General features: G+C 50.1%; 2 protein-coding genes across 6 annotated transcripts in view; one reads left to right on the forward strand and one right to left on the reverse strand.

The window, feature by feature from the left end:
- VAMP7 (vesicle associated membrane protein 7) overlaps window positions 1-11,183 on the reverse strand; it is a 23,292-nt gene extending 12,109 nt beyond the window's left edge. Inside the window, exons 1-2 of one of the 5 annotated variants that reach the window (XM_076347512.1) lie at window positions 11,131-11,183; window positions 2,943-3,101 (exon numbers count right to left, since the gene is read on the reverse strand). In XM_076347512.1, the coding sequence (XP_076203627.1) occupies window positions 2,943-3,088 (146 nt within the window). In that variant the 5' untranslated portion in view covers window positions 3,089-3,101; window positions 11,131-11,183. Of the gene's footprint in view, window positions 1-2,942; window positions 3,102-4,191; window positions 4,590-9,699; window positions 9,724-10,303; window positions 10,419-10,442; window positions 10,508-11,130 lie in introns of those variants that run through there. The other 4 variants (XM_076347510.1, XM_076347511.1, XM_076347513.1 and 1 more) reach the window with 4 other exon arrangements.
- LOC143164646 (DNA-directed RNA polymerases I and III subunit RPAC2-like) lies at window positions 10,617-19,642 on the forward strand. The gene is made up of 5 exons (XM_076347515.1): window positions 10,617-10,679; window positions 15,996-16,093; window positions 17,811-17,887; window positions 19,006-19,088; window positions 19,443-19,642. The coding sequence occupies exons 1-5, from the start codon at window positions 10,641-10,643 to the stop codon at window positions 19,488-19,490; spliced, it is 345 nt and encodes a 114-aa protein (XP_076203630.1). The 5' UTR covers window positions 10,617-10,640; the 3' UTR covers window positions 19,491-19,642.
- The last annotated feature ends 5,625 nt before the right edge of the window (window positions 19,643-25,267 follow it).

Genomic DNA, 25,267 nt, shown 5'->3' on the forward strand with positions numbered 1-25,267 from the left:
AACTTCAGGTCCACGTTCTTCCAGCTACTTACTTGTAAAAACAAAACCTTGACAGGATACCCAGGGGTAAGATTTAGGTCTAATCCTAATCAATGTACATACAAGCATCCATGCACTAGTTCACATGTGACAAGAGCTGCAGTTAATCGGAGTGACCAGAAAGTTTATACTTTAGTGAACCTCGCTGCTGCCGTGACTTGCTTCTTTAGCCTTGTTTGTATGACCACTGGGTTGCGCTGCCCTTGGTTTTCATTGCAAAGGCTGAGAGACAAAAGCAACCACAGCAGAAAATGAATTCAATAGAACAATAATCAGGCTAAACAGGCCTGAATCATGTGGCTACGTTAACTATTCGTTTAAAGATGCCTTCAGTGGTGCTGAGCGAACGCAGATGTTAGTTAAATGGAATTGTCAGTATCCTGAAAAACAGTGCAAACCAGTTCAAAGCAGTATTTTCCTATCAAAATTAAACCAAGCTGTTATTTTAGGCTCACCAGAAAAAAAACAAAACAAACCTTTAGTTCATACACAACTAAACCCAAACCAGAACTGATCAGGGCATTCTAGTTCAACTCACTGGCTTTAGCTGTTGCTTTTTTATTACATTGCTCCCTCACCACCATTTGATGCTGTAGTGTATTCTTCTGATGAGTACAGCAGGACAAAATAGGAATAGAGTTGCAAAAAGGCCACATAAATACTTTTTTTTTCCCCCCTAATTAAAAACTTTATGTATCCTTTCACTTTGACATTTGTATATTCCCAAAAGATTCCCCAATAAGCATGTGGACCCTCTTACAAACTCCAGAATAAAAGCAAGTTAATGCACGTGCTGCACAGCAGTTGCCTCGTACAGCTCTAAGGGCACAGCTCAGTAGCTTTCAAAATCAGGTTTTGTATTATATAAATAAGAAGACACTGAAATAAGCTTTAGGGGTGGGCTAGAAGTATCATTTACTGCCCTGAAGGTCTGTTCTCATGAAAAGAAAAAAAAAAAATCCCTGCATATCCACAATTATTGACCCTCCTTCCTGGAAGGAGAGAGGTAAAGCTTGTCTGGTACTACCTTGTAGGCTCCCCAGTGACTTGTAGAAGAATCTTAACAGCAGAGACAGAATAAGCCCAAGAACTCCTGATGCTACAGGGCTGGTTTTCCTTGGAGATTATATAAAAGACACAGAAGTTCTTCTTAAAAACAAAAAGAACTCATTAAATGAGTTTGTTTGAATTTCTTGAAGTTAAAAGAAACTCAGTTTTTTTTCCTGTTTCAGAAGAGGAGAAACGAACCTAGACAGACAGATAACAGGGCAATTTTTTAGCCTACAGGCTGGGACCCCGGCAAGGCAGAAGGATCCCTGAAACCCTACAGACACTAAGAACGACAACTCCTTGTGCTCACTCAGCTTCGCAGCTTTCACGCTCTGCCCAGTTATGATGGCCAAGGGAAAAGAGAGGCTGTTCTATATGCCTACAAACCAAAACCCTTGCTTTTTGACAGCAGGAAGAAGTTGCCAGCTCCAAGCACGTGTGTGTGAAAATATTCAAGCCCCCCAAACAGATGGCTTAGGAAACCTTCCCTCCCCTCTCCTAGAGGGAAGGCAGGGTTGGCAGATTCTGACCCAAGAGGTGGTTGTCCAAATCATAGAAAAAAGCCAATGTAAGACTTGTCAGAAGAGACCAACTTTAGCAGAGGAGACACTCTGATGCAGCCCAGAGCTGCAGAATGGCACCTGTATGTTTTAATAGAACAATGCAAAGCAGAACAACCACAAACTGCAGTGATCTTCTGCCACATTTGTTAAATCCTCATCAAGGAAACAGTCAGTAATGAGCAAAAGATTGTACACTTCGCAGCATGCTTTGCAAGCGTAGATGCATTAGTTACCTATCTCTCAGTGCTCCCCAGCAAAGAGCAAAACCAATCTCTAGCACAATTCAAGTTTTCATCTATAAAAATGCACTATGGCACTCCTAAAACTCAGCTTTGTAGCTGGTTGAACAGCACTCGAGGCAAAGTTAGAACAAAAGAAAGTAACTGTACCCTTAAAATTACAGTAGAAAAAAAAGATTCAGCATCCAAAGTACTTTAGACCCAGGGCAGGCAGCTTCTTCAGAAAGCTCTCCCCCATGGACTTTTAGTGCTCCCAAGCCAGGGAAAGATGCGGGAAGACTACCCCAATTCTTATCTCTTGAATCCTCGGGCAGCCAAAACAGCTTTAACACAACAGCTTGGGCAGTATTGAGAATCCAGCCACACTGGCAATTCCAAAGACAGAGCTGAAGTGGGGTCCAACGCATCTAAATTTGCTTTCTCCACAGTTCCTTCTTTAGTTGCACACAAGCACATTGACTTACCTACTGTACATGTGCAGTAAGTCAGCACAGTCTCGGGCGATGTAACATCTAATTCCTCCATTCTATCAACATTGACCGAGGGCTGTTCAGAGATCTGTACAAGCCTGGGAAAAATCCTTCTGTCCCACAGACAGGATTTGTGGTAGCTCAGGATGACTCTACAACATCTGCCAGCACGACTTAAAGCAACCAGGATCCACAAGTGATCTGAGAAGGGTGACATTTTTACCTAAAGCCATGTTCAAGCCTCAGAAAAGCCAGTAAAAGACTCCACGAGCCAAATACCAAAGACTCCAACAGTTTGATATCCACAGCTGAGCATCCTCCAACTCACTGTGGACTTGTATAAAAATAGAAAACTTGATTTCGTATCAACTACCTTGGTACTTATTGCTTAAGCTAAATTCAAATCCTGATTATGCTGCAAAATTCTGGGGGAAAAAAAAATAGCTACTACTGAGCTGACTGCACATTCAATCAGCATACTAACACATCCAAATATGAGTTTGGCTACACTCCATTTATTCCTATCCTTGTGCACGTTCACTATTCTCTCCTCCCACACTCAGAAGAGAAGCATTACTCACTTCCCATGTGAATAGGTCAGTTTGTTGTTTTCAGATGGTATTTTCGCCAGGATCTGCTCTGTCACCTCCAGGAAGTTTCCTCCACACCAGGCGTGTTTGGCAAGGATGGTTGTGCCCCTCGCCACAACAGCGAACAGGATAGCCATGACTTCACACTACCTGGAAATAAAAACACTGCAAGAATTAGACTCGCATTCTTTGGCAGAGAAAGCATCATAATCTTAACAGTATTCTCTCAGCCCTCAGCATAACGGGAGGGAGGCATAAGCTTGTTAAATACTTCGACGGGATACCATTATCAGAAAGCTTCTCTCATTTCCCCTTTTAGGTTCTGTTCAGAACACTACCAAGACTACAATAACCTCTAGAAGGAGGTTCTTCTTACTGCAACTGCACGGTGTCCTACAGTCAGCGATCCCATAATGAATTTTGCCTACCTTGTTTCCACCTAGTTTTCTAACTATTAGTACTTTTTTTTTTTTTTTTGCTCTTCAGCTGGCCCTTAACTTTCTTCTTGCTTGTTATTGAAAAAACTGCCTGCAGCCAGCAAGCTCCAGTTCAGAAAGGAAGTAAGTGTCTTGCAGCTATGTTAACAGCAGCGCATTATACAGACCAAGCCCACCATCCCTAACACATGACTGTTTAGGGGTGAGGCCTTGGCTTTGATTGCTATCAAACCAAAACAGAAAAACTGCCACTTGCTTAGAGTCACACCATATACGTCCCCTTTTAATGGTCTAGAGACACTCACTAGGCGTACATTGTCCCAAGACTTCTGTAAAAGCACATAATCTGCACTTCTCAAAGCGAGACAGCACATGTGTAAACAAATTATCCTCAGCATCACACCATTTCTACAAGCCAATATTCTTGCATACATATCAAACTGGACAGGTTACAGCGTGCAAGCGTTCGAGGGCCAGACTTCTGTGAAGTCTCCAGAGTTGGAAAAACATGCCTGCTGTCATATAAAGGGACACACTTAATCAGCTCAAGTATCATCACATTAATCTACTGACAGACCCAAGATTTAACATGTGAAACCACATGTCAGACCACAGCTGTGACATCTGCTCGGCTGATCCAGTACATCCATAAGCCTCTTTTCTGCTTAGGAAAGGCTTAGGGAGACTTTTGACCCTGAAAATACCAAAAATCTTATTTTTCACTTTGCACTTGACTGCCCTCATATTGCCTGCCTCGTTTTGTGTCTAGAAACGTCTGCATTCTGGCTGGAAAGATCACACACCTATTTCAATGCAGCCAAGTCGCTTGGAGACCTCCCTAGAAATAGGTACAACAGCAGAGAAGCAGTGGTTTAGCTTCAGGATCCAAAGACCACAGGCAGAAAGGCTGAACACGGACAATGCCCAGCCAGACGTTCCACCCCTCTGGCACTGACTGAAGTGACCTATCGATCTCTTCTGTATCAGGGGTCGGTCCTACCGAGCACTGTGCAGACAGATCTGCCCTGAAGAGCTTATGCTTTCATGTGAACTGATGCACAAATGATCACGGCAACAGTGGAAGAGGTGGCGGAGAAATGCAGAGCTGTTAACAGGGCCGTGAAGTTGCGATACAATCACTGCGATGCCCCACCGCATCGGGGCTCACTTTGTCGGTCTGAGCTTGACAGATTCAGGCTTGGCCAGCAACGATCAGGTTATCTCCCAAACCTCCCACAGGTTTAAGAGCTCAACATTGGAGGGGAAAAAGAATAAACTCGTGGATTTATTCAGAAAATAGACTCCACAGCTAAGCTATAACCACCTGGGAACACTGAGGTAGCACTGCCGACGGGAACAGAAGGCAAAGGAGGAGTCTGACAAGGGGCCACAGCAAGCAAAGCGGGAAGCAGAACAGTAAGAGGTCTCAAAGGACACTGCTTCGGAGCACAGCACCCAGCCAAGCGCACTCTAGAAAACCTGAGAGAGTTCATAGTGCCAGTAAAGGGGAAGGGAGAACACGCCAAAGCCTTACACCATGCAGATCCAAGTTCCTAGACAAGCTGTTCTCCTTTGCTCTTCCTGACTAGTAACACAACAAAAGGGCATCAATAACTGAAGGGGGGAGGAAGCACCAGAGCACTCAGCAGCAGCTCCCCCAAAAGAGATTTGCCGCTTTCACTTCCTCCTGGCCTAAAGCTGGCACTCCTCCAACCCATATATGTGCCCCTGCACTTCTACCGAGGGCACGGGGGAAGCCCCTCGTGCTGCTTTGCACAGCTTGCTTCTTGTTTCCCCTGTCTCGGAGCAAGATCTGTTTTCAGAACAAAGGCAACTTGTTGCGTTTACTTGCTGCTCTTTTTGAGACGACAACTTCCCTTGTCCTCACTCACCGTGTCCAAGTATTTACACACCACTTGTTTCCCCACCCACGACTTGCATCTAGATGTCAACCTGATCTGGACATGTCTCAGGGATTTAAGCAAACAGGATTTACATCCGGCTGACACACTTGCACAAAATCTGCTAGGAAAAAGGAAGGTGAAGAGTGCCCACACCAGCAGACCCTCTTTCACTACTGGTGAAGGCATCGGGGTTTGCAAGGAGCTGTTCCCCCACCCTGTACCCCTCCCTTCCAGACTGAAGCAAGTTCGTTCCAGCTCATTTAAAAACGTGGGTACAAAGAGGTGACAAACAGCTAGGTTTGTTTTTGTTTCCTCCCACAGTCACAGGTATGCTGGCTTGCAGGCTCACAACTGCCCTCTAACATCAAGCCTGTCAGCATTACAGGAAAAAACCCCAAGTTCTTTTATATCTAAGAGGAGATGATCTTTAATCACAAGGACAGGTGGTGCTTATTATGGTCAATTAAGCAATGCCAGTGTCCACCTGAAGATGACTGTGGAAGTTACAGAACAAGGAAAAGCAAGGGTGACAGTTTTCCCCCTTACACACTTTCTAAGGAAACTCCTCAGCCCAAAGATACCCCAGGAGAAAGAATGTAAAGCAGAGAAGAAAGTCATGATTACTCACTATAATACAAAAACGAAAAGAAAGTTCAACAGCAGAAGGAAGTTCTTCACACAATGCATCCTCTGAAGCTCCTTCCCACATGTTATCATGTAGGAAAAGAGTTCCCATGAGTTCAGAAAGCAATTGACAAGTTTACAGAGGAGGAGAATCACTATTACACAAATACCACCCAAGCAGCCGCTCACTGGAGCCTAAGAGTTTATCACGAGTTTCTTCTATTCTCCCACTCTTCCCTAGGCACCCCACCAGTCACCACAGAGCCAGACCCACCTTTGGTCAGACTCAGTACAGGCATTCGTAACACTGAGAATCACTTACTCCACAGAAGTTCAGTTTTTTTTTTCCCCAGGGAGAAGTACTATGAAGAGCAAGCAATAACTTCAAGCAGCAAAGCAGGTGGCCCGCCAAGCCAGATCCAGCCCCAGTCGAGGTTATGACTCTCACAGTACTTGAGCTTTAGGGCTGCTCCTGTTCACCACACTGCTCTTCTCCTACAGGAACAATTAAGAGTTACACAAAGGCCTACGAAGTCCCAGCGCTCCCAGTTTAGAGCAAATGCCTTAAAGGAGTTTAAAAACACGCTTCCAAGGCATCCTATCATCTCTTGCAACGCTTGAACTACCAAGAACATCACATGACAAGCAGAGAGCCAAGTCATTGCAAAGCCTCCTAGAAGCCCGACCACAACCTTTTCCTTCCAGCATCGCTGAACCAGCCTGCCAGATCACATCTCGCCGAGAGTGTTTTAGAGCTGCCCCACTACAGAAAATCCAAACTTCCTTCTAGAAAGCTGTATCTAGAAGAGCCCACAGACTGGTCAACCTGCATACACACAAACCATTCGGGGGTGCTCCCAGCACTGAGCTCTCTGACATCCTGCCACAGAAGACTTACGTGGCCAACCTAGCAGAGATGGCTGCTTTTTTTTTTTTAAGCCAGCCTTAAATTGCTGCATCAGCCACATGTTGATTGCATTAGAGCAGGAAAAGTAGTCACAGATTCCAGGGATATTTTGCTGCCTTGGGCCTTAAAAAACTGCTCTCAGCTCTTCAAAGCACAGTGCTACAGACATAGAAGTCTGAGGGTCACAAAGTGGGACTCTAGTGCTCTAAGTCAAGACTCACCTACCTCTAGTTAAACACAAGCTGAGTAAGTTACTAATCACAAGTGCCCCCTCCACAGAACTGAAGAGACCAAAAGCTTTAGCCTGGTGCTCACAACATCATGTAAGATAGGAGTATTTGCACACAGCATTGAGCACAAGTGGGGATTACTCAGAGCTAAAACATAAAGGAATGAGTAACTCCTTGGAACCTTGGAGCCGCTACCTCCACCTGAAGAAGCTGAAGCAGAAGAGAAGCCAAGCAAAAAATCCAGACCCAACATGTTTATGGACAGGTGAAACAAAACTAAACCTTGGATAACTCAAGTTAAATGCTTATCACACCAGAGACAAGGGCAGCCACGCAGCTGATTCTGATCTTACAAAAAGAAATGATTAACTGCCACACAACTGTTCCTAGTTTCTCCTGATTAAAGAGACAGCAGCTCACTCCTGTCTGACAAGGCTACAGAGAGAGCACAAACATTCTCCCAGCAAAAAAGTAATACCTGTGGCAAAAAAAAAAAAAATTCAATTGTCCAGTCCTTCACAAGTGAAGGACTCTCTCCAAGCTTAGACTCATCCCCTATCCTACACCTTAGCTTTGACTGATTTAGCCAGAAGATGCAAACTACACAAACTGCACTTTATTCTGTTTTCTACTCACTCAACACCTGATCTCTTCAGGTGCTACCGACCCTAGTTTTCCTAACAATGAGGAACTGCTGAGCAGCACAAGTCAAAGAATTTGTGAACAGTTACTACAGCACGCTGATCTGCAACAATACTAACTAAACCAAGAGGAATTCATTATACAGTCACGTCCCTTCAGATCCACCAAGATACAGCCGTCTGCAGTGTCTCAGCCAGTCCAGCAACTGAACCAGAACCGTGCCGGTACGTGGTACACCACCAGGTCACAGCCAGGAATAAACGAACACGGCTAAGCCTCTTGAGCAATCAGGTCACTGTCAAGGATCAAGAAACCAGTCTCATCACATTGCAGTCACTCAGCGCACAGGACCAATATAAAGGAGCAGTTGTAAAAGAAAAAAAACATCCACCAACCCTCCCGCCGCCACACACACTGCAAAGGATCAGCAGCCTGCAAGGCAGTGAGCGACTAACCTCAGAACTACAAAGCCCTCACAAGCGAAGAGACACCCTAATTCCCTGAGCAGAAGAACTCCAGGTTCAAACTGAGAATTATAAAGTGGTTTAGACAACAAGTCTCTGTTCTGGAGAGAGATATTTGCAAATATCTATCCAGTATTCTGCAAATACTGGATATTTGCAGAACTCATACTGGTGAGGTGAGAGTTCAATAGTACCACAGGTAAGGTGGTATCCTACACACTGTAGGATCCCCCACAGTCCTGTGACAGCAAGGAAATCAACTCACCGAATTCAGTCCTCAGCCTTACTTAGGAAACAATAGCCATGTACTTTGCAAGGACACCTGCCCCCAGCTTTGAGCAGAATGGATTAAATGAAGACAGATTAACAAGGGGCATATTTCCCTCTATAAGCAGCGTCTCATGCAGCCCTGTAGAACTCACGTATTGCTTTTGTTAGTAATACAATCTATTAAACTGCTAGAGAACATCCCTCCTCAGAAGTTACAAGAGAGTCAGGAATTAAATCAATTAAAATCAACCCCTTTGTATAACCTAGAGATCACAACTGTTTTCTATCTAAACTTACAATATTGAACAGCTGGAAGCAGCCAAGACCAAACCTTCCTAAAAGAAAAATTCCCTTAGAGGTATCAGGTAGGCCTTGCATGGAAAGGCTCCAAATCAGGAGGCAAAGGGGGAAAAGGCTGCATTCCTCAGCCACCCAGAAACCACCACGGTTCCAAAGAGCTCCTTAAGCACTGCCAGAAGCATTTGGCAGCTAACAGAGATGAAGCACAAAGGTGAGTCGAGTATTGCATTTGTATCGCAATGGCTGTTTACTCATTGCAAGTCACTGCAAGATGCAGCGTGCTGCTGTCTATGAGGTCTCTCATGGTATGTGACAGAAGGGCACAGAAAAACCTGCAGCATCTTAAAGAATGTCAGAAACACAAGTTCAGTCTTCAACGTGATGTTTAAAACTTCAGTAGGGATGATTTACTATTTTCAAGTGAGACACGAAACAACTTGTTTGTTGCTCTGACTCCACTGAAGATCTAGAATAAACTATCGGACGGCAGTTAAGACATCTGGGGCAAGAAGCGAACCCAGAAAACTGCGCCCACCCTCTATGAGCAGTGCTGCCCTTGCCAACCAAGGGGGACTCGTCGGTTCTTCTGCTCGACTGGAAGATTCACAGCCTCGGTGCCAACAAGCGATGGAGGAGGTTACTGCTTATATTTCCAGAAATCCTCTTTACAGAAAGCAAGGGGCATCGCATTACTACTGGCTTTAAACGTGAAACAAGTGTAAGTGTTGCAACCCTGCAAGTTGCAAACTGCCTGACTGCAATAAGACGATCACCGAAGTACGGTGACTTCAGCAGAAAGCAGTCTAGACTTCCCTTTAACCCTTCCTTGGCATCTGCAGGTTGTTGTTTCTTTAAAGGACATTCCAGCATTAAGCCCCATAGCTTATTTGTTCATTTTAAGCCTGAGAAGCATGACATTCATGCACCAACTCAACGGAAGTTTAGCATCCCCTCTGCCCGCGTAGCTTACTTCAGGTACCTCCGCTTCATCACGACAGAAACAAATCGCTAGGTAAGATTAATCCGGTTTCTCCTCCAGGCCCCCCACCTTTTCTGGAGGGCGGCGTAACACCTTTTAGAATGGGGGGGGAAGACAGAGGACACAGCAGCTATTGAGCGAGCAGCTCTCTAGAGAGGCGACGCGTACACCCTAAAGCATGCGTGCTTACAGCGTGCCCCCCGCACCCCGCGGGCCTGCAGCTACTGCCCGCCATCCCGCCTCCCGGACCCGCGCAAGCCTTCGCGCCCGGTTACGCCGCCAACACGACGCTCCGGGGTCAACCGCAGCGCAACGGCCGCGGCCTTTCCGCCCCCCCCCCGCCACGTCCTCCAGCAACCCGCTCCCCAAGCTCCCGCAGCCCGACCCCACGCCGCGCCTCCCCGCCTCCGATACCCAGCGAGGCCTCCGACCGCCGGCGGCACCGGCCCGGCCCCAGAAGCGGCCCACCCCCGGGGGCCGGGGACGCCCAGCCAGCCTCCTCCGCCCGCGGGGAGGCGACGACGGTGCCCGGCTCCCCCCACCGCCAGGGCTCCCCCCACCGCCACGGCTCCCGGCCTTGCGGGCCCGGCCTCACCGCCCGCCGGCCCAGTCGTTAAGCCAGTCCCGGCCCCGCCGCCCCCGGGGGGGACCGGAGACAAAACCGCTCGCTTGAGGGCGACAGGCGACTCTCCGGAGGGGCCCGGCCTCCCCGCAGAGCCCGGCCCGCCGCTCACCAGCCGCCGCGGCAGGAGGGAGCGCTCGCAGGGCGCCGCCGCCCGCCGCGCTCGTTAACCGGCCGCCCCCCCCCCCGCTCCCCTCCGCCGCCGCCGGGCCTCCGCGACGCGCTTCCGGCGGGGGCGGCGCCGCGCGGGCCGCTGGGAGCTGTAGTCCCCCGCCGCGCGGCGCCTGCCGGGAGGTGTAGTCCGGCGGGCATGGCGGAGGAGGGCGAGAGGAAGGCCGCGCTGGAGACGGTGAGCGAGCGCGGCCGCCCGGCTGCGGGGGACGGGGCAGGGGCCGGCCCTGCTCGGCCGGCGGGCGGTGAGGCGCCGCTCTGCCCTGGCAGCGGCAGCCGGGGCCTCCCGGGTACTTCCTGGGCCTGGCTCAGCGGCGGGGCCCCCTCAGCGCGGGCCCGCTGAGGAGGGGAGTTGCGGCTTTGGCGTCGGGATAAATCGCGACGGTGAGGATCGATCCAGGGGAAAGCCGCCTCCGTAGGTCGCCCTCGGCCGCATCCCCGGGCCGGTGCTTCGTCGCGGCGGCGGGAAGCGGCAAGGATCCCTTTGGAAACCGGCCCCAGGCTGCGGCCCGCCCGCCTTCCAGCCTTTCCTCTCACTCCCGAGCCCAAACCCTCCTCAGGTGTCACCCCTCAGAGACCCGCGCGGCCCTGCCCGGCTTTTTTCAACCTGTAAAACCGCTTGGTTTTACCCGGCGTGGAGCGGCTGCTCCGTTACAGTGTCTGTGAACGGCAGGGGGAGAAAGCAGCTGAGGAACGCCGGCAGCGTTTCCAGAAATAGGAGGGGCGGACAGGAATGTGCCTTTTAGTCGAATTTCTTGACGTTTAGGTGTTTGAGATCGTCCTATAGGCAACAGAAGCAGCTAGAGGTCAGGACTGACCTATTTTAAAACTAGTTAGGGCTAACGCTTTCTAAAACAAGCCTTGCTTTTTAAAGATGAATTGCTCGGTGCTGCATAACATCAGGCCTTGGGTGGCTTTGCCGGTTAGCCACAGGCCCCGGCAGCGTGCCTCGCCTCCTCCCATACACCCGTTTCAGGTTGCTGAGCCCTGTGGCAGGAGTTTATGGACCCTCTTTCCATCTCCAGTACCCGTTGCAGGCAGCAGAAGGCACTAGATGGCACTGCACTTCACGCTAACGGGCTTGCAGGCTCCCAGCTGGCAGTTACACGAAGACACGATGACGGGGAGAGCTGACACAGGACCATCGGGTGCTCCGTGCACCGATCTGTCTGTCTGTCAGTGGAAAACTGGGGGAGCTGAGCACCAGGACAGCCATACGGGAGAAACAAGTGGGCTCTGTAAGTTGCCTGGTTTTAAAAGCTGCCTTTGGGGAAGGCTTTATACAACGGTTTTCCATAATCTCTCAATCTACAACCCCTAAACTTTTCCTAATGGCACAACAGACCCTAGAGTCTCTTGGCAATAGTCTGGCTTCTGCCAGTTACCTTTTTCAGGCTCTTTAGAGCCATATTCTTCTCCCCAGTTGTGCAGGCCACATGCTGAAAGTCACAATTGCACCAGGAGGCCCAACCCTAATCCTGCAAGTCTGATGCGATGAATGAAATTGATCTTTGAAGAGCTGCAGTTACTAGGCCCTTGGCAACAAACCAGCAGATTCCTCCGTGAGGAATGCAGTACCGTACAGAAAACAGGAGGACGCGTAGAAAGCGATACTGGCTCATGAAGACCAGCAAAGGACTACATATTCTGACATAAAAGACAAGTTACGCACAAACTGCAGTGAGTGTAGGAACAAGTGAGTTGTAAGACTGTTTTCCACCCACTTCATGTCTAGCTGCTCCCATCTGTCTCAGCGCTGTGCTAATGTATCCGCCACAGCACTACCTAAGCACCAAATACAACATTAAATAGTTCATCATCATAAATCACAGCCCTGCTAAGCAGGAGAGCTTCTGGATAATGTGAGATTGCGGCTCTTAGGCTTGCGTAGCCGGTAGAGGAGGAGGGTGTCCGATGCGTGGGTGGCCGGGTCGCGGGGGCCATACCCTGGCCTTGCTGGGAGGGTGTACCCCGCATCATCTCGAGGGAGGTGCAGGCTTTTCCATTTGTCTCCGAGGGGCTCAAGTGAATTTGATCAACCCTAAAGCTGCCTCGAAATCTCATCAGCTTTTCCTTCTGCCCCTACCGTAATACAAGAACAAGGACAATTTGGTAAAGAGACTAGCAAATCGGTGTGTAACTGAAGAGGAAAAACTCCACATGAGCAGAATTCCCTACTCCGGGGCATCAGGGCTTTTTTTTTTTTTTACAAGTTGGCTCATAGGAGAACAAGTTTTCTTGCGATGAATAGTTTGATACCTGGACCTCTGAGATGAGACTCAGAAACACCCTGAGAAATCTCAGCCTTCTGCCTCAAGGCACAGACCCGATTGCCGCAGGGACTAGGGAGGAATCTGTCCTTCAGGGGAATGTGTCAGTTTTCCTTGGAATCATAGAATCACTAAGGTTGGAAAAGACCTCTAAGATCATCGAGTCCAACCATCGACCCAACACCACCATGCCCACTAAACCATGTCCCTAAGTGCCTCATCTACACGTCTTTTAAATACCTCCAGGGATGGGGACTCCACCACTTCCCTGGGCAGCCTGTTCCAATGTTTAACCACTCTTTCAGTAAAGAAATTCTTCCTCGCATCCAATCTAAACCTCCTCTGGCACAACTTGAGGCCATTTCCTCTCGTCCTATCGCTAGGGAAGGAGAAGAGACTGACCCCCACCTCGCTGCAACCTCCTTTCAGGTAGTTGTAGAGAGTGACAAGATCTCCCCTCAGCCTCCTTTTCTCCAGGCTGAACAACCCCAGTTCCCTCAGCCGCTCCTCATCAGACTTGTTCTCCAGACCCCTCACCAGCCTCGTTGCCCTTCTCTGGACACGCTCCAGCACCTCGACGTCCTTCTTGGAGTGAGGGGCCCAAAACTGAACACAGTAGTCGAGGTGCGGCCTCACCAGGGCCGAGTACAGGGGCACGATCACTTCCCTGCTCCTGCTGGCCACACTATTTCTGATACAGGCCAGGATGCCATTGGCCTTCTTGGCCGCCTGGGCACACTGCCGGCTCATGTTCAGCCGGCTGTCGACCAGCACCCCCAGGTCCTTTTCCGACAGGCAGCTTTCCAGCCACTCTTCCCCAAGCCTGTAGCGCTGCATGGGGTTGTTGTGGCCGAAGTGCAGGACCCAGCACTTGGCCTTGTTGAACCTCATACAGTTGGCCTGGGCCCATTGATCCAGCCTGTCCAGGTCCCTCTGCAGAGCCTTCCTACCCTCGAGCAGATCAACACTCCCGCCCAACTTGGTGTCCGTCGAAGCATTGGACAGCGTCTGTGCCAGAGGCAAGATACCTGACTAGGTGGGCCAATGGCTTGGTGAGAAGCAGAGAAGCTTATGGCCCTGCTGAGATCCAGAATTGTATCCGAGGACTCTCCGCAGGAAAGAGGAGAGAGAAATTGAGTCTCTGTGAAGCAGACAGGTTCAGCACAATATGTTCCTTACAGCTGCGTGAAAGAGCCATGCTCTGGCTTTCATCTGCCAGATCAATGCACTGGCTGCTTACGCTGTGCCGAGGAGGCAGGGCAGCTTAAATTCATTGGATTGCTGCTCTGAGGCACTTGCTGCAGCTCCACAAGCTGGCCCAGCCACCGTGCCAGAGATGCATCTGTCCCTTCCTTCCTATGCCCACATGTTCCTTCACCTCTGGGAAGGAGTCTGAAGTCACTGCAACTCCCAGCACTGTGTGTTAAACTCCCAGTTATCCCATTTTTCAAATCATTTTTACGCAACATTTGTAACTCGGCTGTAAATATTTGCTCTCTGTCTAGAAAAGCATCTCTTTGCCCCGGTGTGTGCAGAGCTACAGCTGAGCTAACTCTGTCGAGTGACCAAATTGCAAGAGTGTCACTGTCCCAATGGACAGAGCTTTATCTGTCTCGTGGCAGGGGGGCACTTGGGATTTTGGCACCTGGGCACACTTCTAACCCTGTGACCGGTTACAGGGAGCAAACCGGGGGCCAGGCGACCTGTCCTGGTGTGCAGGTGCCTCCTGAGCTAGTCTGCTCTTGTTTGAGCCTGTAGTCTTTGGAAAAAATGAGCTCTTCAGTATGATTGGTGCTAATAATTTTCATAAATACTTCCTTGCAAGGCCTCACAGTAGGAGAGACTGAGGCCAGCAGCTACGTTTGGGAAGAGGGTGCTGGGTCTAGCAAGCAGGAGAGCAGGTGTTTCATCCGTGCCACTGGCTGCTCGAGTGACCTGTGGCGAGTCACTTACGCATTGTCCTTCCCCACCGAGGGAAGGTGTTTTTGCCACTTACTGCCTTAGTTTAATCACCAGCGAGACCTACCACTTTGGCTGTGGATTGCGAGATGCTGGGAGGTGAGGGAGACCCTATGAGTCCAACGTCCCCGTTGCTGATGTGATGTTGCTGCATCGCACCTACCCTTCTGCGATAGCTGGTGCGCAGGGAGCCCGCCCTTGAATTGTGCTGCAGCTCTGGGTGATCTCTTCCTCCGTGGAAATCAGTCTGTGTTTTCCTTCTGAACTGCGGAGCCAATTCCCCACAGCAGCTGTACCTGCAGAAGGAGGAACGGGACTGCTAGGGGGGGTGTTAACGACCCGAGGAGAAATGTGAGGGGTTATAAAACCCCTGGAGCGGTTAAGGATTTGGCTGCGGGCAGGATGTGAAGAGATCGGCGCTTGTCTTAGCCCGGCACTACACTTAACCTTGAAACCTCTCTCTGCTGCCGAGAGAGGAAGCGGTTGGGGGCTGTCTGGGCATGTCAGGCTCCACGGTGGCTACGCTGAGCCTGGGGAAAGGTCAGAGGCTCAGCAGCCCTCTGACAGCTAAGCGATTAATTAGGTGACTTACTGGTTTTGGAGGGGATCCCAAACCAGCCTTCTGAGGAAGCGTTAGCTGGTGAAGCTCTTTTTGAGCGCCTGAGCCAAAAGCAGCAGGACGATTAGGGGCTGGCTGCTCGTGCTACGGGGTTCATTACATGTGGGGCTCAGCAGCGTGAGGCTCGCCGGTGGGCTCCCCAGGCTCATCCTAGGCATGTGAATTTGGGCTTATAGGTCCTTTTGTTTTTGAGCTGGGATAAGATTTCCCTGCTGACAGGCAGCATTCCTCCCTGGGGATTTTTTGACTGTTCCTCTCATTCCTGTCTAGCCACGGGCTGGTGGTGGGACCGGGGATCACACCAACCTGAACAGTCACTCCCAGCTTCTTTCCACTATGGGTCCTGAAGCCGCAGCTTTCCTTGGGCTCCTCTTCTCTCCTGTGAAGAGGAAGGATGCACAGGCACTTTGATAACTCAGAGGTTTCTCTGAGGTCTGTAATTTTGCAACTTCCCCTCCGCTGCAAATGTGCTCTTGGTCACATTGCAGCACCTGAGACATGAGCCACAGAGATGGCCCAGCCAGACCTACAACCCTTCCCAGTTACCCTGGTGAAGCTGAGGACAGTAGTTTATTCTTCACCCTAGGGCTGGTGCTCATTACCTCAGAGAGCCTTACAGCACCTCTTCTTTCCCTATTTGTGGCAGGTCCAGCCGGATGGGACAGATGGAAACTGTGTCACATTTGTGTTGCATGATGAGGACCACACTCTCGGCAACTCCCTCCGGTATATGGTCATGAAGAAGTAAGTGGAGCTTCTGTGGTGCCTGGCATCGCTGAGGGTACCTCTGTCTCCTACTCTGGCCTTCTCCTTACTGATCTGCATCTCAGTTGTTGCTGGAACAAGGCAAATGATCAGAAACTACCTCTGTGCGTGCCTGTTAGAGTCTTTGTATCAGACATGGTGCCAAAGGCTCCTTACCTGCTACCTCTCTTCACAGGATTAACTTCTTCCTTGTGCTGTTAGTGTCAGGACCCTGAGAGCACTAATAGGCCTTAGTGGGCCTGACTAGCCACACCTGGGGCCTCCACCCACACCCTGCCCATGGGCCCGGGAGCCCCATTTAAGCTCAGCTCAGGGCTTTCAGTCCCTCCTGAGCTATGTTGTAGGAGTACAGGTCTCCAGCTCAGCCTGTACTGAGCTGTGGACTCCATTCACCTGGATGCTCACCCACGGACTGACTTCCTGACCTGACCTCACCTCAGCCCTTCCTCATTGTTGTGCACCTGCTTGGTGATCACTGGGTAGTGTCTGACCCTCATTACCCTCACCTGACCTGACACTGACCTGCAGATTGACTTCCTGGCCTGACCTCGGACCTGCTTCATCCCCACGAACCTGCCTGATGATCTGGACCCTTGGCTGACCCTGGCTACCAGCTTTGCACCCGCCCTACTCCCTCGCTTGGGTGCTGTGGGACAGGGCTAGCTACTGAGGCCTCTGCCCTGTCGGCTGTCTTACTATTCATGGCTCCCAGCTCCCTGTCCCTTAGGGAACAGCCAGCCCTCACTGCTCCTTGATGGTTAGTTATGGAGGAAATTTAATGTCTGACACGTGACAGACTTCTGAATGTCTTATTTGGCCCTGGGTAAAATGATGTGCAACTCCATGTAAGTACATGTGGTCAGGCAGTATCTATGTCTCCTTCTGGGACAAGCGCTGTCAGAAAAGAGGGTAGGAACAGCCGGTATTAAGCAAATTGATCATCTGTCATGCTTGTGTGGAGATGCAGGAATTGATGCTGGGAATTAATTATCCTGCTGCCCCCATCAAAATATACAAATAGGTTCACCCTGGTTGCCCGATTTTATCGAACTGGGCAGCACTGAGGGTTTGTGAAGATCTGCTGGTAAGCCTCAGAAGAATTACAGCAGGAAGTTCAGTGCATCATCTCAAATGACAGTTGCATTGCAAATGTCATGTGAATTCCTCTGATAAATCACCGTGACAAGAAAAACAGCCAGCTTCTTGCAAAGGGCTGTTCTTTTTGCTGGGCGCACACGTGTTCTACCAACCACCTCAGCTTATGAAGGCAGATGCCATGCAGCCTGCAAACCATCTCAGTAAATCCTTGCAGTGCCCTAGACCTGTCAGCCTCTTTTGCCCAGCAGATCTGCAACAGGTTTGTGTACAGCGAGGTTTCCAAGCATCCAGGATCCCCTGTGAACTCTGCAGGCCTGCCAGTGGACCGCTGGTGGTGCCAGGATAGTGCCTACGATCGTGCCAGCCATGTCTTTCCCCTGCAAAGCTCCAGCTGCAGCTCAGAGGCAGATGGGGGCATATGAATAAGGTTACACAGGTAGTTTCCCTTCAGCATATCCCTCCCGTAAGACCCTCAGTCATTTTAGAAACATCCTGAGCCCCAGCAGGTCTGGGGTGGCCTGAGCCTCTGACTTTCCTGAGGTTTGCTGTGCATTAGCCTGGGTTTCACTGCTCTCTTCTCCTCTCTCCCCTCCTGCAGCCCTGATGTGGAGTTCTGTGGCTACTGCATCACGCACCCCTCTGAAAGCAAGATCAACTTCCGGATCCAGACCAGAGGTATGGGTGTGCGCTTTTCCTTTGTGTCCGGGGCCCTCTTTTTGTCTAATTCCCCCTGCTCACGTCAGGTTTCCGCCATGAGTCATTTAAATAAAAAAAAGCACTTTTCTCCCTCTTCTCTGCTAGCCACCTGCAACTGCTGTGCCCTGTTGCTCGGCTGGAGAGGCTGCTCCGAGCCATTATGCCACAGCTCTTCTGTTTCCCAACTGTAGGGCTGAGCCAGCTGAGGCCCGAGGAGCTCACAGACTTGCCTGGTCCCAGGTATCTGGGTTGGCTGGCAGCCGGCACCCAACTGTAGTGCCGGGGTAGAGTAGATCTGCTGCTCACTGTCACAGGTCATGGGTGCTCCACCTGCCCCTAAATCAGCACAGGGACTGGAAAGCAAAGCCAAAGTGTGCTGGCATATGTAGCTGCAATGAGGTAATTTGTTTCTGCTTCCCCTTCTCAGCTGTCTTGCAGCTTTGGTCATCGGGCTATGACCCGAAGCTCTTTTGAAAAGCCTCATCAGTCTGTGCTGTCTTCTGACTTGCCCCCCAAAGAGGACTTTGTTCCCTGATAATAGATAGCACTGACAACTCTGAGCCTCTTGCAGTCGCTCACTCCTCCCAGCACACCAACCCTTTCAGCTCAGTCCACTGTCTTCCGTCCAGGCCCTGCAAGCTCCACAGCTTTGTCTGCTGCCTAGAGGGGCAGAGTTATTTCATTCCTTCCTCATGGGGCTGTTCCCTTGAGCATCAGATATGTAGAAGCCACTTCCTGGAAGCAAGTATCTAGTTTGTGCTTGCTGACTCTTTAATTTCCTAAAAATAATTAGTGCTGAGGCTGTTCGCCTTGCCAAGGGAACCCCTTCCCCATGGGACTAACTGCAGGGTAAGTGTCTGCTGTTCCTGCACCGCAGCCTGGACCACCACGCTGAGCTCAGCTCTCAGGCTGCTGCTGGTGGGCTGGTAGGAGGGAAGTGTGTGGGCGCATACGTGGTGTAAGAGCCTCTCCCCATCATGGGGACTGCCCTTGGCCACGGTGGTAACAGGCACGGTGCCTCAGAGCGGCGAGGGAGAGGGCTACCAACCCCTTTGGAAGGCACCTGCCATTTCACTAACGCATCTTCTTTCCTGAAGGGGCCCTTCCTGCTGTTGAGCCGTTCCGGAAAGGGCTGAACGACCTGATGGGTGTTTGCCAACACGTGCTCAACACCTTTGAGGTGAGACTATTCCTGAAGAGCTCGGGGGGCCTTTTCTGTCTCTTGGTCTCAGAGGGGAGAGGAATGGGCTGAGACCTGTGCTGTAGTCACTTTTGACGTGAAAAACCTGATTGATAGTTTTTTCAGACATTCTCTGCCTGACCTGCGGCATGGCCTGGCTTCCTTTCCCTTGGAGTGACTGTAAAGCTCAGTCCCTTCTGAAAGTAGCTGGAGCTCTGTCAGAGCTTCTCAGGTCCCTCAGCCTTTCCAGGCGCTGGACGGAGAAGTCACAGCGCAGACTAGGGCGGTGGCACTGTGGTACGAGAGTCACTCAGATACATGCTGTTAACATTTGTCCTTTGCTCTTGTTTGCAGAGGAGCATGAAGGAGTACAGGGCCCAGAGGGAGGAAGAGATGCAGTAACGTTTGGGGGTGGCAGTCCCCATGGATGTGTGTAATGTCTGTGTGTTGAATTCCCTGTGTCAAGAGTTTTTGTTTGGTTGTTTTTTTATGACCACTTTGATGCAAACCTGTATTTTTCTCTAATAATAAAGTTTATGAAGTTTGATGCCACAGAGGTGACACTGCGTTCAGCTCAACACGGGTATGGAAGATGACGGCTAGAAGGCAGCTCTTTCACTCTTCCGTCTTATTTCTTTCCCTCTCCAAGTGTCGTTGCTGTTTCCTGCCCAGGGTTTTCAGATCACAGAGTTTGCAGGTAGTCTGGTGCACAGAATTAGCCTGCCCCAGAGTCCACAGGGAGCAAAGGGGTTCAGTGCTGCGTAAAATCAAGCTTTTAGAGAGGCAGCACCCTCTCCCAATTTAAATCTTTCTGTTCCTGGCACTAGTGCAGTTGACTTCAACAGATGCGGCCAGCCTTCCTTTTCAAACAGATCACTATAAAATGATACTCTGCTCATTTGGGGGGTGAGATGGGTAAAAAAACACTTGCTTTTTTTTAACCCCCCTGAAGAATGCAGACAAAGGCAAGCCCAGACCACTCCTCATGAGCAGGTTTAAAGGGTACAACACTGAAACCCTGGCCTTGTTCGGATCTGCTGGCAGCTAGCCAAGTGAAAGCCTTTTGTTGAGTGTAACATGGCATGAAATTGCAGGGGTTTTTCTGCTCCGTGCCAGGCGTAGAATTGTGAACCTTTACGGTTTGCTCTGCACAGAGGGGACGCCTCTTGTCTCTTCAGTGGAGGTCTGCAGTTACCAAAGGAACCTGCTGACACTCAATTAAGTATTTAGCAGACTTTGCAGACCCCCTGCTGCTTAATAAGAAACACCCAGAGATTTTCCTTTCAAACACCAACATGTTTTATTAACACAGAGAGGAATAAGAGGGAGGATGTAAAATGTCAGGTTTTCTCTATAAAATCATTCTTTCAAATACGAATTGACAGACTTGGTCTCTCTGTCAGGCTGGCCCTGGGTTTGTGTTCGCAGGTGTTAGGCCAAGAAGGCAGCCGAGCCCTACATTTCATAATAAGGCTCCTTTGCCTCTCAGTTTGCTGCAATGGATTCATCCTGCCCATGCCAACATGGTCCCACATCTATAGCGGGCAGCTGCTGTGGCTTTGCTTTTGGCTAATCCTGTCTGGCCTGGTTTCTCCATGCTGAAACCTGTGGGTGGTTAAAGCATGCTGTCACACGGGGCTTGGGACACAGCAGGGGCGCGTGGGGAAGAGGGGCTGCTCCTGGTGGGTGCTGGTGAGCGTTTCGCCCCGCTGCGTAGGAGCAAGCACAGGGCCGGGGACTTTCTGGTTGGAGAATTCCCCAGCCCAAGCAAGAGGGAGACATAAAAAAGCAGGAAAGCAGTTTCCCCAGGGCAGAGGGGAGAGGGTGAAGGGGTGAGTAAGCCAGGAGCTGGCTCGTGCACCTGGGCTCAATCTCAGCCCAGGTGTCGTGGAGAATATTTATCAGGTCTTGAAACCTCGCTGGTCATTGACCTGCTGGTCACTTCCTCCAACATCCAGGGGATGCTGTGGGCCAGCTACGTGTTCCCTGAGCTGGGCTGCAAGGACCACTCTGTTCCTGGACATCCTCTGCCTGAGGAAGCAAGAAAAGGATGAGCATGCCCATAAACTGTACAGCTCTTCCCTGTGAATGGGCAATAGGAGCTGGCAGCAAGGAGCTGTCTTTGCATTTGCACTTCCATGAGCAGCTAAAACAAGACTGTGCATGCATCCCTTCTTTTCTGATGTTCGTTACTTTCCCTCTGACCTGAAAATTGCTGGTCCTGGTCTTGGCTGTAGCCCAAGGGAGACCTTCTAGGGCTGGGAAAATGCCATTTGGATGCCAGCGCAATGTAAGAGCTTTTAAAGGGTACCATTTCTAGCTGGTATTTCAGCTTGCTTCTCCTCTCCCTCTCCTCTCACACTTGGTCAAACTTTGTGACATTGGTTTTAATAGGAGACATCTGGGAGGAAAACACAAGGGGAAAGCTATGCCGAAGGAGGATGAAGTCATTGTTAAACAGACGTGCAGCAAGTGATAGCGATGTCCAGAGCTGGGATAAATTCGTGTCAGTCTGTTTGTTGCAATATTAATAATGTGCAGATCTGAGACTGGTTTTGAACCATTTAAGGCTAAAATGTTGATCTGAGTGTAGCTGCTAATGCAATATGATTAAATCTGCTCTTGGAGCATAAAAAGAGATGTTAGCCACTTGGGGCCCAGGAGGTTAAATAAGGTAAAAGGATTCCCCTGTGTGCCTGTAATTGGTATCTGTCTTGTGAATATTAGCAGGTCCTGGCTGCTCTGCCCGCCCTTACGAGAGGAGCGTGGCTCTTCAGTGTTTGGGGTGCTGCTCCTTATGGCATTACCAAAGGTCACTACTGGGAAATTGTCAAGATGCTTCAATCTTCACTGAAATGAATGGGAGCTGTGCATTTAAATATGCTAGTTCCCATGCACTGTGCAAGTAAAAGACAGACCAACCCTTGCTTAGCTGCTGGCAGGCAGCACACTGCATGACTGCATGCTTTGCTCATTTTAACATGATAAGGCTGACTTTTACAGGTTGGGACTGACTTTATTTTGCAGCAGGGAGGACGGCAACAGCCAGGGACAGGTCTATAGCTTTAAATTCCTAAGCTTCTTTCTTTCTTTGCTATTTCACCTTTTTGGTGCTTGTGGCTTCTCTACCAGGAGGACATGCAGAACTTGATGCTCTCTCCTGCTTCTTTGAGGCACTGAGTGCATTTTAGCTGGCTCCTGTGTCCCCAAAGTATTTCAGTCCTCTAGAGAACAGTATCTCCCTCCCCCATGTCCTGGTAAAATGAGCCGGCATCCACGTCCCTCCTGGGTCTGGAACGATCTTGTTTCTAAAGAAAGCGGCTTCTCCTGACTCTCTGCCCAAGGGATCCTGTCTTCTGACAACTCCAGTTCATTTGGCATTATTTCTTTTTAATTAAGGGCAGCCCTGTGACTGGCGTTGCAGGGTCAGGTTAGAATCATAGAATCATTGGAACAAACCAGCTGAAAACTAGCACCTGGGCTAGCAGAGGGGCAATGTATGTGCCAGGAGGGCAGAGGTGGGCAGGACAGGGGAAGCCGTGTTCCTTGCACGTGTGCGTGCTCATCCTCAGCTTGTCTCCAGTGCTGATTTGGGGCTGAAGCTGGCCCTGCTCAGTGCATCTGTTGGCCTTGAATTACCTACTGTGACCCAGACTTACCAGCTTTACCTGACAGATCTCCAGATCTGACCCACAGCATCCGCTGCTCGCTGGAGTCATCAGCCTTCTCCAGGTTGTCCAGGCTATAAGGGCACTGACCCAAATCAGCCCCCAGCAAGCAAGTCCCCTGCTTACACAGTGTTTCTCACCTACGTGACTCCCGTGGTGGGGTCCCCACAAGTCAGGGCTACGCTGCAGGCCTGTGCATTGCATTGAGGACCTCAAGAGAGAAAGATGTTGGCTCAGCCCGTGACCAAAGCACCAGCCATTTCAGGTGAGTGGGGGGGGAACTGTAGCCGTAGGGTCAGAGCATCCCAGTTAGCTGCTAGCATCCTAAATACTGCCTGTTATGGGACTTCTTTCCCTGACAAATGAATTGACACCTCTGTGGGCCTCCCCATTGCGTGACCCAACAAACGGACCCTTGTTTGAAGTGATGAGAGGTTTGTAATTAGTGGAAAACCCCCGGTGATGCACGTGGCAGCAGATGGAAAGGTCAGCGCATCCAATCTGTCTCTTCCCACCCTCCCTTCCAGCCACCAGCGCTGCGCAGCTGCCCTGGCACCTCCTGAGCACGCTAGACCCAGAGCTCAGATGAGTTTTAGGGAGTACCAACAGAGATCATAGAATCATAGAATCATTGAGGTTGGAAAAGACCTCTAAGATCATCGAGTCCAACCGTCGACCCAACACCACCATGCCCACTAAACCATGTCCCTAAGCGCCTCATCTACACGTCTTTTAAATACCTCCAGGGATGGGGACTCCACCGCTTCCCTGGGCAGCCTGTTCCAATGTTTAACCACTCTTTCAGTAAAGACATTTTTCCTCACGTCCAATGTAAACCTCCCCTGGCACAACTTGAGGCCGTTTCCTCTCGTCCTATCGCTTGTTACTTGGGAGAAGAGACCGACCCCACCTCGCTACAACCTCCTTTCAGGGAGTTGTAGAGAGCGATGAGGTCTCCCCTCAGCCTCCTTTTCTCCAGGCTGAACAACCCCAGTTCCCTCAGCCGCTCCTCATCAGACTTGTTCTCCAGACCCTTCACCAGCCTCGTTGCCCTTCTCTGGACACGCTCCAGCACCTCGACGTCCTTCTTGTAGTGAGGGGCCCAAAACTGAACACAGTATTCGAGGTGCGGCCTCACCAGGGCCGAGTACAGGGGCACGATCACTTCCCTGCTCCTGCTGGCCACACTATTTCTGATACAGGCCAGGATGAAATGTGGAGATTTCAGGATGCAATGGCGGAGATGTTAACCTGAAGCAAATCACTCCATAGCGGCTGCTTGCAACCCGGCAGGGCAGGCCCTGGAGGGTAGGAGAGGGCCAGCCTCATCCTGGCAGGAGACCGCCAAGGAGCTGGGCCATCTGGAACTGGATTTGCCACAATTTGGGGTAGGGCAGAATTTGAGTGAGACATTGCATAAGGCTTAATGTGCCACTGGCTTACCCGCTGCTGCGTCCTTGGAGTGGTATGAGGTGATGATTTGAAGTCACAGAATCCACCTGCCTGTACACGTGGACAAATACAGAAATACACAGAATTCGGATTTTTTTATATGCACAATCATTTAAAAATATCCTTCTACTAAGGTGTCTGCACTGGAACATTTCAGTCTTTATCAGTTTTCTCAGTTGACTTCATTTGTCCACCAACAAAACGCAGCCAGCTCTAGCGCAGAGCACAGCAGCAGCGCTGCGAAATTGATACAGACAGATCTCCTCTAGTGGGTAGGTAAGTTTATAGAAAACGTGCTGGTCTAGATATTCCTCAGTCTTTCTGTTTTCGTTGAAACCCGTTTGTTTGTCTTTCAGAAATGTGATTTGTTTGTAAAACATTTGCACTTCAGTGAAAGCTAAGCTAAAAAACCCCCAACGCCTGGAAAATGTTTTGCTTTATTTTCAGGTCTTTTCTCCCTTTTTCCTCTCTCCATTTTTTTCCATGACAAGATGAAAAGGGGAAAGAAGAAAGAAAGAGAGAGACGTAAGAGAGAAGAAAAAAACAACAGAAAAATTATCAAAAACTTGGTAACTAAAACTTTCTTGTAGGTTTTCTTAAAATTTTGGCAAGAGATGCAAGCATGATTTTTTAGAAAAACATGCTGGAAAAGCACTCAGGGATTAATTATTTTAAATAGTAAATTTGTGAAAGCTCTTTGCCATATTTCACTTAGCTCCAGCAGCTCTTTCAGCTGGGATCGGACCTTCCCTGTTGCCTTTTCCACCTTAGTTGGACCATGAGGACGAGCATCTCTGTCCCCCTTACAAATGGCATGAACCTTGGTGTCATGGTGCTGTGGGCAAGACACATCGGGGTCCAGCCCCACTGCCCCGTTGGAGCTCAGCCTTGTTGGCAGGGGGAAGACAAACTACAGGCATCAAAATGCAGGGCACCCCTTTTTTTCCCTTCTCAGCTGTGGTCTTGCAGGCGATCCCCCTTCCAGGAGCCGGTGGCTGAAGGAGGCTGTGGACTTTCCAGCTGCCAAAGACCGCGGATCAAGGCTGGATGCTTTCCTGG

Source organism: Aptenodytes patagonicus, chromosome 9, assembly GCF_965638725.1.
Source record: "Aptenodytes patagonicus chromosome 9, bAptPat1.pri.cur, whole genome shotgun sequence".
Lineage (NCBI taxonomy): Eukaryota > Metazoa > Chordata > Aves > Sphenisciformes > Spheniscidae > Aptenodytes > Aptenodytes patagonicus.

What these genes read in the sequence shown, in the direction of transcription:
- LOC143164646 (XM_076347515.1), top strand. Translation starts at nt 10,641, where the DNA reads ATGGCGGAGGAGGGCGAGAGGAAGGCCGCGCTGGAGACG. An exon ending in GGAAGGCCGCGCTGGAGACG is followed by an intron (nt 10,680 to 15,995) that starts GTGAGCGAGCGC and finishes TATTTGTGGCAG; the next exon opens with GTCCAGCCGGATGGGACAGA. An exon ending in CTTCCGGATCCAGACCAGAG is followed by an intron (nt 17,888 to 19,005) that starts GTATGGGTGTGC and finishes TCTTTCCTGAAG; the next exon opens with GGGCCCTTCCTGCTGTTGAG.